General features: G+C 37.3%; 1 protein-coding gene across 1 annotated transcript in view; it reads right to left on the bottom strand.

Annotated features, from left to right (window-relative positions):
* Positions 1-14887: 14887 nt before the first annotated feature.
* Positions 14888-18387, bottom strand: part of LOC306880222 (uncharacterized protein) — a 36980-nt gene continuing 33480 nt past the window's right edge. Inside the window, exons 22-23 of the mRNA XM_079433596.1 lie at positions 16669-16713; positions 14888-16309 (exon numbers count right to left, since the gene is read on the bottom strand). Of these exons, the coding sequence (XP_079289722.1) occupies positions 16140-16309; positions 16669-16713 (215 nt within the window). The 3' untranslated portion in view covers positions 14888-16139. The remainder of the gene's footprint in view (positions 16310-16668; positions 16714-18387) is intronic.

The following is an 18387-nucleotide window of genomic DNA, read 5'->3' as shown; positions in this document are numbered from 1 at the left end:
ATTTTTATTTTCTTATTTCATATAAATCTACAACTCTTGAACTATTACACATGCATTGTTGTGCACTTGCATATATGCTGAAACCTACAATATGGACGCATTGACAGCATTTAATGTATCTCTATATACTATATATGCCTATTATGTTTTGTTTATATGCCATTTATTACATACAATCAGTAATGTATCAATAATTCCATGCATTTATCTCTAAAGTTGTTTATACATAAAGTAATGCTTTAGATGCTGTTAATACATTATGTATGGTTCAGTGTTTATGTAAATATAAAAAAATCCCTTTTTTCCCCATCTGTAGCTTAACTTAATCTATACCAGATTTTGTCATTGCCACAACAAAAGTATGACTTTTTATATTTTGTGGACAGCTTGTTGTGTTTAGATAGGTGATCTCTGTTTTTTATTTGCTGAAACTAAAGTCTGCCCACTCTCATGACTCACTGGGCTTCTAACATCCCGAGGAGCGAAAATTGTTTCTAAAACCTTTATCATCCTGAACAGAAACAGGGAGAACAAAAAGTTGAAAATTGGCTGTTTGAATGAGAATGTATTTCCCAGAGAGTAATGTCACTACTTTGGGTTGAGAGAATGGCGTTATGTAGTCATTATTACATTTCCTCTGTCACGTTCAGATACAATGAGCAGGAAGGCCTCAAACGATGGTGTAAATTGTTACAGTATATATTTAGTAGAGCTGTGTTAATGCCATGATCAGTATTTCAATACACCTTGAATTTATTTGTATTCCTGTATTGTATATGTTTTTGATCATGCTGCATTATGAACAGCCTTGTTTGTATTTTAGGCAATGGGAATGTTGATCAAATTGTCTCAATTTTTCTAGCCTTGCTTTCTATGGATACGTACATGTATTGCCATTACAACCAAAGCAAACCGACGATTATCCCCTGCTTTTCTAAAGACTACAGGAACAATACATTTGGTATTTCTTTGATTGTTGGCTTATCTTTTCCATATCACTTTGATTGTATAATAGGGTGTTAGTGCTGAGAAGCCCATGCAGTATAGAGGTATTATCATGCAGAACAATACATGTGGTTTAAAGGAACACGTTGAATGGAAGTAAATATGTGTATATGTCCTTTCAAATTGCTGAGATAAATTATGTAACTGAAACTAAACTGCGAAAGGAAAAAAAGCAGCCAATAAATATTGATATACATAGTTTAAACCTATGAATCAGTGTTTCTTTGAATTCAGATGTTAATTTTGCTTTGTTTTAACAGGTTGTTTAATTGTAGGTCTATAATTAGAGAGAGAAATTTATATTTGGGGGAGGAAATTATGCTTTTATTCAGCAAGGATGCATTGAAAATGTATCAAAAGTAAAAGCAAAAACACTTATAATGTTACAGAAGTTATATATTTCAAATAAATTATGATCTTTTGAACTTTCTATTCAAAGAATCCTGAACAAAACGTATCACAGTTGTCCCTAAATATTAATCTACACAACTATTTTCAAGATTGATAACAAGAAATATTTCTTGAGCACCAAATCTGAAAAAAAAAAAAAAAAAAGAAGATTTTTGAAGGATCATGTGACACTAAAGATTTTGAAGTAATTTTACATTTTTAAAGGATCTGTACACAAGTTTTTACCTTAAAATAGTGGTTTATTCTGATGATATTGACTTCTAATACGGTGAATTGCTTCTGTTTCTTTCCCAAGCTCTCCCCAGAACATCCGTTCAATATGAGAGCATTTAAGTTTGGTAAACGGGTACGAAAAATTGCTTTACGGCAGCCACTAATGCACGTGTAGTCATGTACAGCCTTTTTACGACAGTGAATTCCACCCACTGAACTGTAGGGGGCTCCAAACTCACAAAACTACATACTTCATACTACATACGTTTAAATAAATTTCAAATACAGTAGTTATATATTATTATATTTTAAATTGTAATAATATTTCACATTATTAGCCTACTGTTTTGCTTTTTAATCAAATAAATGCAGAGGACAAGAGTTCTTTCAGTATTATACGGAGCCCCTAAGAGCTCATGGTGGTGGAAAGATTTCGGGGTGGGTGAAAAGATGTTTGCGTTCCCTGGCAAAACTTTGCAAAGTTTTGCGAGAGAACGCAAAAGATTTGAAAAATATTTTTTCCTGCCACCCCGAATTTTTCACCCACCCCGAAATCTTTCCACCACCATGAGCTCTTAGGGGCTCCGTAGTATTAAATGTTACTGACCCCAAACTTTTAAACTGTAGTGTAAATATATCCTTTGCAAACTACAGTCCAACGTATAACAAATACTTCATGATAAAATCTCTTTGAAAAATCATGGTCCAATAGTTTAGAAAAGTAATATCAAACTGTGTAATTTGAGGTATCATAAGTACACATCTAGCATGTAAACAAGGTTTTAGAAGATTAGGAAATGCTCATAAAGTCCATAAAGCCTTTTTAGCTTATGTCTGCAGCTAATACGTTTAAAGTCATCGTTAACACTCTGAAGGGACAGTTTGTTTGCTGAGAGTGCACAAAAGCGGTGCCAAAATCTTCCGGTTGTCCTGATCTCATTCTGTGCCGCCCACTCAGAGCGTCTGCTGAGTCTGCTGTGGACACACCCTGAGCCCTCGCGTTCAAACGCAGCACACAACCACTGGCCTCTTGCATTATTTAGTGAGGGTGTCATCATAACAGCTCACACAATCAGGCTGCGGCTCTCTGATCGCCACACGTGTAATACACTGCAGTGGAGAGTCTAATTAAAAAGCATTCGTCATATTTAAGACCATGTCTTACATTTGCTTACCATAATGGTGCTTCCTGTTCTTCTCCACATGCATCGCCTCTTTATTTCCACAAACTCACAAGGAGTCGCTCCTCATGTGCAGACCTATTTATCTCCAGGGCTTTTATTGTCCACCGAGACCATGGGATGCCAGTGCTAATATTAGATTCACAGTCACACTGTCTTCTCGAGGCAGCAGTTTCCATATTGGAGAATTTGGCCTCGTCTAAACCGGGCTGTTTTAAATGGAGATGAAGCACTGAGATGAAGCACTGCCCGGAGGAACCTTCGCTGCTGATGATAGTAGAAGACTGCTTGCTTTTATGCAGCAGCAGGGAGTTTGTGAATCATGGATATTCATGCAATACAACCATGATGAATGACACAGTAACTGAACATGATTTGTTGCAATGAGACTTTCATTCATGTGTGTTAAAATACTTTGAGAGACATAAGACCAGAGGATTATTTTTGGGGGGGAACATATACTGTATGCTCAAATACTGTCTGTTGGGGAAGCTGTTGTCTCTCAGACACACTGACTGCATTTTTTTTTTTTTTTTTTGTGAATATTAGGTGCAGTTCATTTAAACAGAAAAGCCAATTTAGCTTCAGGATTTTACCAACGATGATTGTACCAAAATTAATGGATAGAATTAGTGAAGAACTTCACAATTAGAACTCTAAAATTATATATTATAAAATTACAATTATAGTAATATATGCTATACACATAATATATATGATATACAATTATATATAATAATAATAATAATAATAATAATAATATGTAACTTATTATTACCTTTGGAAGGAAGTTAATGTATTGTATCTTTGCATTTTATATTATTATTACTGAAAGAAATGAATACTTTAATCAAATGAATAGTTTTATTAAAATAATTTTTTATTAATTAATAGTTTTATTAATTAAGGACCATTAAATTGATCAAAAGTCTTTTACAATGTTACAAAAATAAAGTAAATGGAAGTCGTGGCCTAATGGTTAGAGAGTTGGACTTGTAACCTAAAGGTTGCAGGTTTGAGTCTCGGGCCGCGAGGGATTGTAGGTGGGGGGAGTGAATAATCAGCACTCTCTCCACCCTCAACACCACAACTGAGGTGCCCTTGAGCAAGGCACCGAACCCCCAACTGCTCCTGGGGTGCCGCAGCATAAATGGCTGCCCACTGCTCCAGGTGTGTGTTCACGGTGTGTGTGTTCACTGCTGTGTGTGTGCACTTTGGATGGGATAAATACAGAGCACAAATTCTGAGTATGGGTTACCATACTTGGCCACGTCACTTTCACTAAATAAAATAAATATTCAAACTAAATTAATAAATAAAAGCAGAACAACTGTTTTCAACACTGATAATTAGAAATATTTTCTTGAGCAGCAAAGCAGCATATTAGAATAATTTTTTGAAGTATCACGTGACACTGAAGACTGGAGTAATGGCTGCTGAAAATTCAGCTTTGACACCACAAGAAAGAAAAAATATAATTTTATAATATATAAAAAAATTATATTTAACTTTTCATATTTTAATATTTTAAAAGCTATTTTATGTTCTAATAATATTTTTTACAATATTTATTTGTTATTGTATTATTATTATTATTATTATTATTATAATTATTGTACATACATGGTTGTCACGCTCTGGTTTCCATATACTACTAAAGAAAGAAAAATGTCCCACCCTTTCTGAATTATTTATATAGAGCTGCTTTGAGCACATTGTGGTCATGTAGTTATCTAGCTGACCCAGATATATTCACTCATCAGCTGATGTGATCTGCTTGAGCCACACTACTTATCCAGACTGAGGCCCAGAATCCAGAACCTTGGCTTAGATCCTGTATTTTTTTTTAGAGCCAGGCAGCCATGGAGAATTCGTCTTAAAATAGTGGACCCGTTTTATGTTGCTCTCAACAGATGTGGGTTTGAAGAGGGCAGACTATAGGGAATTACAGCAGCAAAGTCAGAATTTATTCACCAGCTTCTCCTGAGCAGATTAGATTCAATTAAAAATATCAATGGCCCAGATAGCAGCCATGTAATCTCTGAAGAAACCGAAGAAGGTACACAATTTCTGGTTTAAAGAGTGTTCAATATGTTTATTAACAGTTTTGTGAAGTTGAGTGTAGATGAACTTTAAAAGATAGTTTAAAGTTAAGAACATACTGGCTATAGTGAATAAAAAATTATATTTGGAATACTAGACCTGCTGGATACTACTAAGAAACGTCTCAGGTTACGCATGTAACCATGGTTCCCCGAAGGGAACGAGACGCTGTGTCAGGTACGCTTTGGGAACGCCTTCAGCGTGACCGTGCTCTGAATTATCTGTACAATCAGTCCAATGGAAGGGCGAGGCATCACGGGCGGGAAGCTTTAAAAGCACGTGAGGTGGAGCCGGCTTCAGCTTCTAAGAATGAAGCATGCACTGGCAGGGATGCTGGAGGAATGGCCTCGAGACGCAGCCACACCTCGGGTTGAGTGAGCTCTGACTCCCATCGGCAAGGGGAGCTGAGAGCACTCATAGGCAGTATTAATAGCATCCACTATCCAAGCTTCTGCTGGTCGGGCTCCCGGAAGGGAAGAGGACAGAAGGCCTGAAGTATGACGGGCTGTGGCATCACAGAGGGAACTTTAGGTACATACCCCGCTCGGGTAAAGTCAAGATAGGCAGGGGCCACTGAAAGGGCCTGTAGATCACCAACTCTCTTTAGAGAGGAAATGGCCAGAATGAAGGCAGTCTTAATGGTGAGGAGTCTGTCAGATATCTCCTCAATGGGCTCAAAGGGAGCCTTGCAAAGAGCCTCTAGTACCACAGCCAGGTCCCACGTGGGGACACGTGAACGTACCAGCGGCCTCAGCCTCAGCGCACCGTGGAGGAAACGTGTAACTAGGGGGTGTCTACCCACTGACTGACCACTGACAGGAACGTGATAGGCCGCAATGGCCGCCACGTACACCTTAATGGTGGAGTGGGTTAACCCTGCGGAGAGACGGGCCTGCACGAACTCCAGAACTGTACCAATCGGGCAGTTAGCTGGGTCGAGCTGGCAACCTCCACACCATGAAGTGAAGAGCTTCCACTTCAGGGCGTACAGTTTCCTAGTAGAGGGAGCTCTGGATTGGAGGATGGTCTCAGCAACCTCGGTTGAGAGACAGGAAGCTATGAGCTGTGCCCCCTCAGTGGCCACACCCACAGCTTCCACAGCTCCAGGCGAGGGTGGACGATTGTGCCCCCCGCCTGTGAGAGGAGATCTCCCCTGACGGGAATCTCTCATGGAGTGCCGTCGAGGAGAGAAATCAGGTCCGAGAACCATACTCGGCCCGGCCAGAATGGCGCTACCAGAAGTAGACTGACCTCGTCCCGGCGCACTCTCGCCAGAACTACCGGGAGCAGAGCGATAGGGGGAAAAGCGTACAAATGAAGCCTCGGCCAAGTCTGTACCATAGCATCCAGTCCTAGAGGAGCTGGAGGAGTCAAAGAGGACAAGAGGGGACATTGAACTGACACTATAGTCGCAAACAGGTCCACCTGTGCCTGGCCAAACACTCTCCATATATCTGCTTCACCACCTCAAGGTGAAGCATCCATTCCCCCGGCCTCGGCCCCTGTCTCGACAGAATGTCTGCTCCCACATAGAGATGCCCAGGAATGTGCACTGCTCTTAATGAGGAGTTTGCCCTGGGACCACACAAGGATCTGGTGCGCCAGCTTGTACAAGGGTCGTGACCGCAGACTTCCCTGGTGGTTTATGTACGAGACCACCGACGTGGTGTCGGTGCACACCAACACGAGGTGGTCTCTTAGGTATGGGAGTAAATGCTTGAGTGATATGAAAAGGATTCATAATAAAAATGAGAATGAAGTAATGCACGCGGTCGCCTCGGCAACTCGCGCTGCAACAGCGAGCTCTCACTAAAAGGGGGAAGAACCGCACCGCGTGCTTCCAGCCCCAAGCGAGTGCGCTAGATCTGGGGAATGCAGGTGGAGATAGGGCGAACCCGTCTCCAACCCATCCGCCAGATCCATGTTGCAATCCCCGCGATCTCACTCGCAGCCATGCCTCAGCAGTGGCGGACCGGAACCGCGAGATCTTACGGCGGGGAAAAGCACAATCAGCCCTTTATCTTAGATCTGACAGCACGAATATAATGATGTCGTCATTCATAATATGCTTGTGCAAACACTGCAGCTTTACAAAGCTCATCGACGTCTTTCACGTCCACCTCCTCGGAGGAAGACAAGCGGAGCGCCGAGCCCTCTCTCTGAGGGGAAGAAACCGCGGGGCTTCCGAACACAGAGAACGGGCGCTGGATCTGATGATCCATGTGCGAGCCCCACGAGCGCAGCAGCCGCTCTGCCTCGGTAGCCGCGGGGCCAGCACCGTGAGGAACACTCGCAAAGGCTCCCTTCTGGAAGAGAGCCCTCCGGGAGCGAAGCGTGCGTAGCGGCAGCCGCTCACAGTGTGAGCAGTCGGCTCCCTCGAGAGCCGACTCCGCATGCTTCGCGCCCAGGCAGACCGCGCACAAACTGTGTGTATCCCCGCTCGTGATTGTAGCGAGAGCAGGGAGGAACACACAACTTCAAGCGTGATCCGAGATCGCCCTTATGCTTTGATTTACTTGTGGCCTTGGACATAATGCTTTATTTTGACAAACAACACCAAATAAGACTCACAAAACAAATATCGGACTGACAGACACATAGAGCGCTTGCTGAATGACAGAAAGCTGAAGCCGGCTCCACCTCACGTGCTTTTAAAGCTTCCTGGTCGTGATGTCACCCGCCCGTGACGCCTGGCCCTTCCATTGGACTGATTGCACAGATAATTCAGAGCTGCAATAAAACTGCAGTAGTACTGCAATATATAATACGACTGAAGTACAATTCAATACAAAGTGCAATACTAATAAAATGCTGTACAGTAACACTGAAATGCAACCAGAATATTCAGAATAACAAGTTTTATTTGCACACATCTGCAATATAATGAATTAAGGTTCAAAACAACAGTCAATGTCTCAAACAGCAATGCAACAATAAATTATTTTACTTTTCTTTAAACTTAAAATAACAGGCTGAGAGTTACACTAAATGTAGCTATTTAGTGTTTATTTACAAATCACACAATCATGCATATTTTCTTTCCTCATTACTCAGGCATGTTTAATTTTTTGAAGAGCTTGACCTCATCGTTCCGCTTGGTTCTTATGACTGCCTTTATCTCAGATGTGGAAACACTATTTTGGATGTAGTCTGGAAAAACAAACAAACAAAAACCATCAGAAATTCTCAAGTTTCAGTTACACTTTTCACTACAGGCATATTTAGTATGCTTAAAATAAATCCTGAATTGTGATGTCACCAAGAGTTTGTGAAACGTATTCATACCAGTTCATTTCTTATGACATAATGGTCAGCATTAACAATGTCTTTGAAAGTAGTTAAAAGGTTGGTTCACCCAAAAATGAAAATTCTGTCATCAATTACTCACCCTCATTTCGCTCCAAACCCGCAAGTCTTTTGTTCATCTTCAGAACAAGAAAGAAGATCTTTATGATTAAATCTCAGTGCTTTCTGTCCCTCCACTGATAGTCCATGCAACTACCCCTTGCACAATAACATGCATTTCTGGAAAAAAATCATAGACACAATCATGTTTAAATACTGTACCTCCACAAATGAGCTTTATCATTTTGTTTTTTCATTCAAAATTCTAAACTTAAATAATAATAATAATAATGGAAAAAAAAAACACAATTTACAAATATACAAGTATATCATTTAAATATACTATTCAAATACAGTATATAGAATATATATATGTTATATATATATTCAGTTATTGTGCCCCCTTCATTTAATACTTTGTGTAACCTATAACCCTGTTCACAAATAAGGGCTAATCCATGGCTAGGTGTCCTTTACATGATTTTAATGCATGAGGTGGAGGCAAAGAACCACACAATATGAAACGGGTTGCCTCCATTGAAGTTGATTAAAATTGTGTAATACACACCTGTTAAAGCTAGGTTTAAAAGTTAAGTTAAAACTGCGATAGCTAACCCACAAATGAAAATTGTGTCATTAATTAGTCACCCTTGTGTGGTTTCACACCCATAAGACCGTCATTCCTCTTTGGACCACAAACAAAGATATTTTTAAAGAAATCAGAGAGCTTTCTGACCCTGCATAGACAGCAATGCAACTTACACATTCAAGTTCCAGAATGGTAGGAAATACATCATTTACGTAATTCATGTGACTCCAGTTGTTTTAACTCAATTTTATGAAGCAACATGTTTTTGCATCCCCAAAAAAAAACTAATATACCACTTATTTACAAAAATATTGATCTGTAATGTGCATTCATGAGAGCGTCACAACACATGAGTATTGTGTTCATGAGGCAGAAGACAAAACTGAGGTCACATGGAGTCACCCCTGGAGTCACATGGATTACTTTCACAAATGTCTTTCCTATTGTTTTGGAGCTTAAATGTGTAAGTTGCATTGCTACCAATAGAGGAGTCAGAAACTTCTCGGATTTCATCAAAAATATCTTAATTTTTGTTTTGAAGATGAACAAAGGTATTACGGGTTTGGAACGACATGAGGGTGAGTAATTAATGACAGAATTATTACATTTTTGGGTGAACTATCCCCTTTAATGTTTGTGAAGTACAATTTGATTGGAAGGGTAAACCTAAGTTAATTGTCATTAGTTTGTTTGGTTACAGGTCATTAGATCTAGCATTCTGATGGTATGTGTGTGCTACAGTAAAAGCAGCGCATTGATTTAAAATGGCAATTGAACCGATTGTAATTATTGTTTTAATGCACACCTTCCAGTCAGAGAGAATCAAAGTCCAGAAAAACATCAGGGCCACAAACATCATCTCCCGGGCGCCAATTCACCATCTGATCCGGACACGGACTGAGAAACAGAATAGAAACAGAGAAATATTAGCGTAGATGCCATTCTTCTTATGATGTAACGAGTACATCATGTGTTATGGGGAGTGTTCCCAGTTCCGGTTGATCTAATTAATGCAGCCTAACAATCCTTTAACGGATTTGAATAATAGAAGTGTATTAGTGTGTTATGTGTAAGCCAGGTTAAAGAAATGTGTCTTAATCTAGATTTAAACTGACCTGTTTGAGTGCTAAATAGGAAAAGGATCTGCCGTCGATTTTGATATTCTAGGTATACGCAGCAGACGTGGAGGACTATAATGTGATAAGAGCTCGCTCAAGTACTGAGGAGCTAAGCCATTCAGGGCTTTATAAGTAATTAACAAGATTTTAAAATCTATACGATGTTTGATGGGGAGCCAATGAAGTGTTGACAGAACCGGGCTATTCCTGACTGGAATTCCTCACAAATACAATTTTTTTTTCTAAGAAGGAATATAATTGCGAGGATACTACCTTTTCTAGTATCTTTGACAGAAAAGGGAGATTTGAGATCGGTCTGTAATTAACTAAATCTTTGGGGTCAAGTTGTGTTTTTTTTAATGAGTGGCTTAATAACAGCCAATTTGAAGGTTTTGGGGACATATAATGACAGTGATGAATTAATAATAGCCAAAAGAGGATCTATGACTTCTGGAAGCAGCTCTTTTAGTAGTTTAGATGGAATAGGGTCTAACATACATACGTTTAGATGATTTAACAAATTTATACAATTCTTCCTCTCCTATAGTAGAGAATGAGTGGAATTGTTCCTCAGGGGATCTATAGTGCTCTATCTGATGCGATATTGTAGCTGACAGCTGCATGGTTACAATTTTATCTCTGATAGAATCGATCTTGGAAGTAAAGTAGTTCATAAAGTCATTACTGCTGTGCTTTTGGGAAATGCTAACACCTGTTGATGCTTTATTTTTCGTTACTTTAGTGACTGTATTGAATAAATACTGGGGGTTATGTTTGTTTTCTTATAGAAGAGACGAAAGGTAATCAGATCTAGCCGTTTTTAATGCTTTTCTGTAGGATAGGGTATTTTTCCCGCCAGGCTATACGAAATACCTCTAGTTTTGTTTTCCTCCAGCTGCGCTCCATTTTCCAGGCTGCTCTCTTTAGGGTGCGAGTGTGCTCATTATACCACGGAGTCAGACTGTTTTCTTTGATCTTCCTTAAGCGTAAAGGAGCAACTGTATCTAAAGTGCTAGAAAAGAGAGAGTCCATAGTTTCTGTTACATCATCAAGTTTTTCTGCGCTGTTGGATATGCTAAGGAATTGAGATAAAGGAACCCAAACTCTATCAGGTGACAGCATGGAATAAAATGCTTGGGAGAAAGTATGTTTAGCTTAGGGATCAGTTCGCGTCTGGCCAACAAATGAACATGGTGTGATTATGATTCAGGCTGCATCACAATTTAGTGTGAAATATACAGGACTGTAGGCCTACGAGTAGCTGGAGTTATTAATCTAATTTAAATACTATCTATAATCAGGTTTACATTTGTGGCTGAATTTGAGTGACCTTTAATGCATTTCCAGAAATAAAGTCTCACCAACATTTGTTGAGTGCCTTTTCACTTTCTCTCTTCTCCTCTTTCTTAATGCTTCCTCTGTTGCAAAGTACACTGTACGCTGAACACTTTTTAATGATTTTTTCCCCTCATGTCAATTAGGGGTTGACACTCTCCTAGAAACAAACAAATACACAGTATATTCAGTGCAATTTTGCTCATTCCATTATTATAAATGATGTACTGATGCTATTGAGAACTGAACTGAGCTGGACAATGGCTAATTTCTACAGATCTGCTTATAACAAATTGCGGAGCCATAGCATAATTAAATGCATCTATACACAGGGTTTTCACTAGTTGGATTGAGATGTTCATGTTTTATTAGATTAGTTTTTAAGATTTCATAATATAATTATAATTTGTTTTTATTATAGTAAAAGTGTAGTAAAACAGCATTAAACCAGTTGTTTTGTCTTTCTATCAGACTTAAGTTCTGTGTGTCATAATGGCATATAATGGCAAAGAAAAGAACCTCTTTGCCATTTAAGTGAAATTACTGGAACTAGCAGGAACTTTATTAAAAAAAAGAAAAAGCTAAAAAAATAAATGTAATCAGTCAGACTTAGAAGTTTTTGCATCTGAAATCTTCAGATACATTTCAGCGTATCATTGAACTGCAGTTATATTGTATCTGTACTTCATTATACTGCAAATCTACAGTTGCACTTCATTGTACTGCAGTTTTACTGCTGTTGAACCTTAATGAACTGCAGTTATATTCTTCATTATACTGCAAATGTCCAGTTGTACTTCATTGTACTGCAGTTATACTACTTTTTACAGCAGTTTTACTGAAGTTGTACTTCAATGTACTGCAGTTATTTTTTGTAAGGGAGCACTTGCTAATATGTAAAAAAAATGTCTCATGGATATACTGTTGAGCCTTTTCCTCTGGGTGGATTTGATTCCTGGCTTTCTGTCATGCAAGGTAAGGTAGTTTTTACATTTTTAAGACTGAAAAAACAAGATCACATTAGCTAGCTGTGGATATATCCACCAGTAACATCATGCTGGGAAAACACAAGGTTTGAATCAAAGTTTAGAAGACCGAAGGTTACTAAATACACTGTGAACAAAATGCATTTGAGCTAATATTTAGCAAGTAAACTAACCTAATTTAGTTTCTGTTTGTTTGCTGACTGATTGATTGATATTTTTTGTTTTATATGGAAAATATACAGGAATTTGTCAAAAACAGTGTTTAGAAAAAACAATAACTGAGAAGAAAATGTCACTTATTAGCTTCTTAACTACTAATATTTTGTAATGGTTCCTTTGCTGTTTGTTTTTAAGAGCAATGGCAGAGGTACTAGAGCCAAAAGAAAAATGATTATCACAGTCAAAAGGCAATGAAATATATATATATATATATATATTATAAAAAACACTCTGATGTTTCATTCATAACAAAACCTCGAAAGACTGAATTATACAGAGTGCTTTTTCTCTATCATTTATTTATAATTGCTTTCACACATTTGGCTTTTGACACATTTGGCACATATTATTTATGCAAATAAAATATAAATTTTTCATCCAAACGAATAAGTCCATAAAAAAAGGAAATTGTCACAGACGAGTTTGCACAAAGCGATTACTTTATTACCAGAATTTTGCCCACTCCAAGATAAAATCCAACAAGATGTGAATAAAAAAAACAACAACAACAACACTAGTCAAAATTTCCTTGGTTCTACTGACAGATCTTATTCAACATTCATAAGAACATGACAGTTTGACATATTTAAAACTGCAAATTAGGTCTTTGTGATGTGATGACAAATTATGGCACAATCTGACATTAGACTGCTAAATCAAACCACAAAATCCCCGTTGTCTACTTTATGAAAGAAAAAACGATCTGTTCTTTTATAAGCTAAACAAGCTTTAACAAAGGTGACAAGTTCTAGGTTTTTAACCTCACATCATCAGCGCAAGTCTTATGAAAGAAAGATCATTTAGCAGCCTCTATTGAAATTCAATGTTACAGGCTAATTTAGCACATCAGAAACTAACATTTTCAGTGTTCTCAGGGGTCATGCGAATAGCAAACACATAAAAAAAGAAACTGTAAGAACAACTTCTGTCACCTCTTAATATAAAGTTTTAAGCCCTAAACATGAATTTTATACATCTATAGTGCGCAAAGCCTTCTGAGAATCAACAGTTGAGGTTCTACCTCGTAAACATTGCATTCTCACTGTAAACTGACAGTGATTTTTCTCAAAGTCAGACAAACATTGTCTATTTTATGCATGTTTCAGACAGTGTCATTGATATGTGTATTGTTAATTCATATAGGAATATCCACGGTTGACGTCCTCTCTGCTCTGTGCAGGAAGCTGCATGTTGTAACTTCAAAGTGAGATTATTTCTCTGGCCTACTTCTCTGTTCAAAGTCAAGCAGTTACAGCTAACTGTCTCACTATGTCCTGATTAAAGAGAAACAGCCTTCTGCTGCAGTCACTACAGTATAAACATTATACAGTCTTTCTATAACCATCTGTAGCCCATATGTACAGCGACACTCAAAATGTGGCTGGCTGTTCACTCTCGTTCTTGTCATTTTGCTTTTTTTACACTGCAGTGGATTATGAGAATACATTCAAGGACATACTTTAGGTCATTCTGATCCTTACTGTTACTGAAAATATAGATCAGTGTGTTCTTGAATAAGACAAAGTATTTCTGGTTGAAATTGTCATACCCGCAATATTTGCACTGAACATGCAATATGTTACAGGAACAAGAATGGACAGTGACCTCAGATCACCATCTTGAAAATCACTGTTGGTCAAAGTAAAGTCAAATATTACACACATACATCTGGTTTACTCTACGACTGTATTTTACAGTAAATCCGCACAGTTTGATGACGGTCTAGGCCAGGGGTCTTCAACAGTGGGACTGGAAGGGGTCTGCCAATTATTGTTAATGCCAAGCTATTTTTAGTGAAATAAATAAAAATTTGTAAACAAAATCAAGATAAATATTTAATTGTCCCACTCATGTTAAAATATTACGCAAATTTAATATAATGTACAAGAAAATGACTCTGTATATAAATAATTATAAATATTTTTTAAGAGCATTATATTACATTGCCCTGCATCATATTTGCTGAATGAAATACAATACTTGTTTCTTACTAATTTTGGGGTGCTGATCAAAAATAGTGCCTGCTTGATTTAGCATATCACACTTTCTTACAAAATATGACAGATTTCGTAGCATATTTGCTTTCAACAACCATTCCTAGGGTGAAGAAGTCTTGTAATAAACTGCCACAAATACATGATTCCAGGTTGCAGCTAGTTATTTAATTCTTCAGCCAGTTTTCTATGAATTATTCTGTAGATGTTATTTTATGCCTAATCTTGAGTTTAGAATTATGGCCAGTGACAGAAGTAAATGCAAACATGACCAGATGTTTTCAACTACATCGATTGGTGTTTGACTACATCTAAACAGTGTCAGAAAAATACAGATTTTGTGAGAAAATCTTTATTTTTTTTGTCATTTGACTGCTTTTGTTATTTTGATAAATACATTAAATCTGTAAAAACTGTACATGAAGGAAAATGAACTCAGCATCATCAAATTCACTAATATTAGGCCTTTTCCCCCTCCAAGACACAGGGCTATGTAATAATGGCTCTTCCAGCAAAAATGTATGATAAATACATTAACATGGTGCTATTTGTGTTATATTTTAGGCCAGGCTTAAAATGCAGCTATAATGTGTGTATCTGCAAAGGGTTTGGTTTGAAACAGGCTGAAGACCGCTGATCTAGGAGAACAGAGAAAACTATGGCATGGCGGACAAACACTGTAAAACACTGTATTTACTGTATATTTTACCTTTACACAAGAAGCATTATTGCTACTTGAAAAATTTGATTTTACATATTCATACACTGTTCAATTCACTACCATAAATCTAATAACCTCCAATAAGGGATTTCAATTAACTAAAGAGATACTCAAGAAAAGTCTCAGTCAAGTAAAATGAAAGCCTTTCGTTATTTAGAGGCTGTAGGCTTTTGTGTGCCTTCATTTCTTAATGTCTCTTTCAATTCTATAAGCATGTAAGCTCTTTTCATTGGTTAAGATAGAAATCGGATTCGGTCCAAATGGCGTCCTCCTGTTTTCTAATGGCCATGCATACAAATGCAGAGAGATCACAGACCCAGATACACTAGACATAATCTTATTAGCAGTGAGTCAAAGGAAATGGCCTGGGCCAAAAGATAAGGCCCTAAGTGAGTGTGTGCTGTTAAATTTCTTTCCTGTAATGGGATCATATACTCTGACATAGAAAAATAAATATCTGAATATTTAGAGCAACACTTAAATTATTTAACCAGTTTTAAATTTGCTTCACCGCTGAGTAGTCTTATGTACAATAAGAAAAAAAAAAAAAAACATCAGAATCTTCCCTGCAAAAAAATGTAAACAGATGATTTAAGATCTCAAATAAATAAAAAAAAGTATATCTACCCAGTAACACAACATTTATTTGGAAGGTGTTTATGCATTATATATATTTCAAAATGTACATTATAATTTATTTATATCTATTTTATGTCAAAATTGTGAAACTGGTCAGATTCACAAATAACTTATGAAAGAATGGAGAGCATCCATTGACAAACCAGGGACCTCCACTCATTATTTGTTAAAGTTTCTGATGGTTTAGGAGGATGGCTCTTGAGAGCCCAGCAGCACTTTGTTTTTACAGCAGTTCATAAGCAGTTGCACCTGCCAGGGCTGGACGGGGCATGTCATCCAGTTACTGGCCAGCTGCACGGGCTTTCTGCTGCAGTAATGCGGCCCTCTGCTCCATCATGGCTCTCATCATGGTGGGGTTAATAGCTGGACTCATAGCAGGGGACATGGGCCGCAGTGGATATTGGCTGGATTTTGAACTCATTAAAACACACTGGAAGTACGGTATCTTGCCTGTAATACAAAGAATGAGTGACTACTCAGTTCTGAGGATAAAAAATAAATAAATAAAGCCTGATCAAATGAATACTTCTAAAACCACATTTCTACATTTATTGTAATATCAAAAAAAGTTTAGTTTTGTAAAATAAAATAAAATTAATAATAAAGTAAAATAAAATAAAGAACTAATAAAATGAATAATTAGAATAATTAGATTAGTCTGGCAACAGGCTACATGCTATGCAAAATTGCATATTGCACTGTAACATGATGTACAGTGTCTACAATTCTGTTACAGAGGATTTCTGTAGCAAACTACTATAATGCAATGTATGGTGTTGACAAGTTAAGCAGAATTAGATCAAATTTACCTGGCTTTTTCCCTTCTGTAACATTTTCCTCTGCTTTCAGGTCTTCTAGTTGAAACAGAGAGAGTCATTTCAATATATGATATAAAGTGCTGCAGAAGCAAATCTTTATGACAGGGCAAGGACTCTCAGTTTAGTAATATAACATTTAATTATCAGGGTTGTTATGAGGTGACATGACAAAGCTCAGTTCTCAGAGGAACGATTTTTACATGCAGCAGACCACGGTATCTGCAAATACTCCGCTGAGGCAGAGTCGAAGACTTGAATTTTAAAGTAATGGCTAATTTAAATGGATGAAAACCAGGCTTGCGAATAAAGTCACTTGAGACCTTGGCGGGATTTCATATCCTTAAACTTACAAGGAGAAACACATTTAAAGAAAATTTATTGGTCAACTAGCATAAGAAATTGTCATCTGAAGAGTAAGTGGCACTAAAATAACACAAATGTTGCATTTGCAGGTGAACTGAGGGGATTGTCCTGATCAAAGCAATTTGCTGACGCATGATGCATTACATGCAGAAGGAATCAGAACATAGATATCAAAACTGGGAGGAAATTCAGAGTGAACTGTGCCCAAAGACAACGTGTTTGATTGTTGGCCAGATAAACATTTTGATAATCATCAATTTTTGTGCTATTTTCCAATGAAAATTTGAAAATTTTTATTTTATGTTTTAATGCAATACAATACAATTATGATTGAGAGATGAACAAATAAACATTCTTCAGAAGCCTGATGTATCATATTACTGATATTTTATAATGATTTTCTAAAAAATTATGTGTGGATAGTCAAGTAAACCTATAAGCTGCTTCAATCAAGTGATTATTCACCTTGAAATATTAACAATATAAAAGTGATTTTTATGTTTACTTCCTAAAAATCATTAAAGATTTCATAGAAAAAAGACATGTGTGCCACAACATGATGGAAAGTTTTACCGAAAGGTCTTTTACTTACTAAAAAAGTACAAACTATCAATCAGATGATAGAGGGAATGTAGTAGATCGTGAACAACAGGTTTTTCAGCTAAGTTTTGATCATGTTAATAATTTAAAGGCCTTGGAATTTTGTGTATCAAATATGATACAGTAGGCGTTATAGGGTTAATGTTAAGCAAAAGTTAATGAGCTCTTACAGTAAATAATGATACTTTTTAAGTAAATGTATCTTGTTTTAAGGATACTTATTTCTGCTGTAAAATAAGACAAATGTTTTGCACGGAATAGTGCACTCTAAAAAATGCTGGGTTAAATACAACCCAGTCCTGGGTAAATATTGGACAGAACACATTCTGGGTTGTTTTCAGCCAACAGTTGGTTTAAATGTTTAACCCAACCTTCTGGGCAGTAACCCAACTGCCGGGTCTAAACAACCCTATCGCTGGGTTCGTCCATATTTTACCCAGTGCTGGGTTGTATTTAACCCAGCATTTTTTTAGAGTGTGCCTATATGGTTTGTGAATAAGACCCAGGGTTTTCGCTGAAATAACATGCACTAAAGTGGCACAACGGTTAGTAAATTTGACCTTCTCAAATTTGAGAATAAATATTTAAGATTCATGATTCCTGGATATCATACAACCAGATTGGTGGTACTTGTTTTAAAGAATCAAAATAAAAGGAAATGAAAAACAAATATCTCATCAGTTCTTGACAATTCTGTTTATTCTCTGATTATTTTTAATGAAGAATCTGTATCACTTTATTTCACAG

The sequence above is a fragment of the Barbus barbus genome, assembly GCF_936440315.1.
Source record: "Barbus barbus genome assembly, chromosome: 14".
NCBI lineage: Eukaryota > Metazoa > Chordata > Actinopteri > Cypriniformes > Cyprinidae > Barbus > Barbus barbus.
The sequence above is the reverse complement of the archived record's forward strand: the minus strand, read 5'-3'. Positions and strand labels throughout refer to the sequence as shown.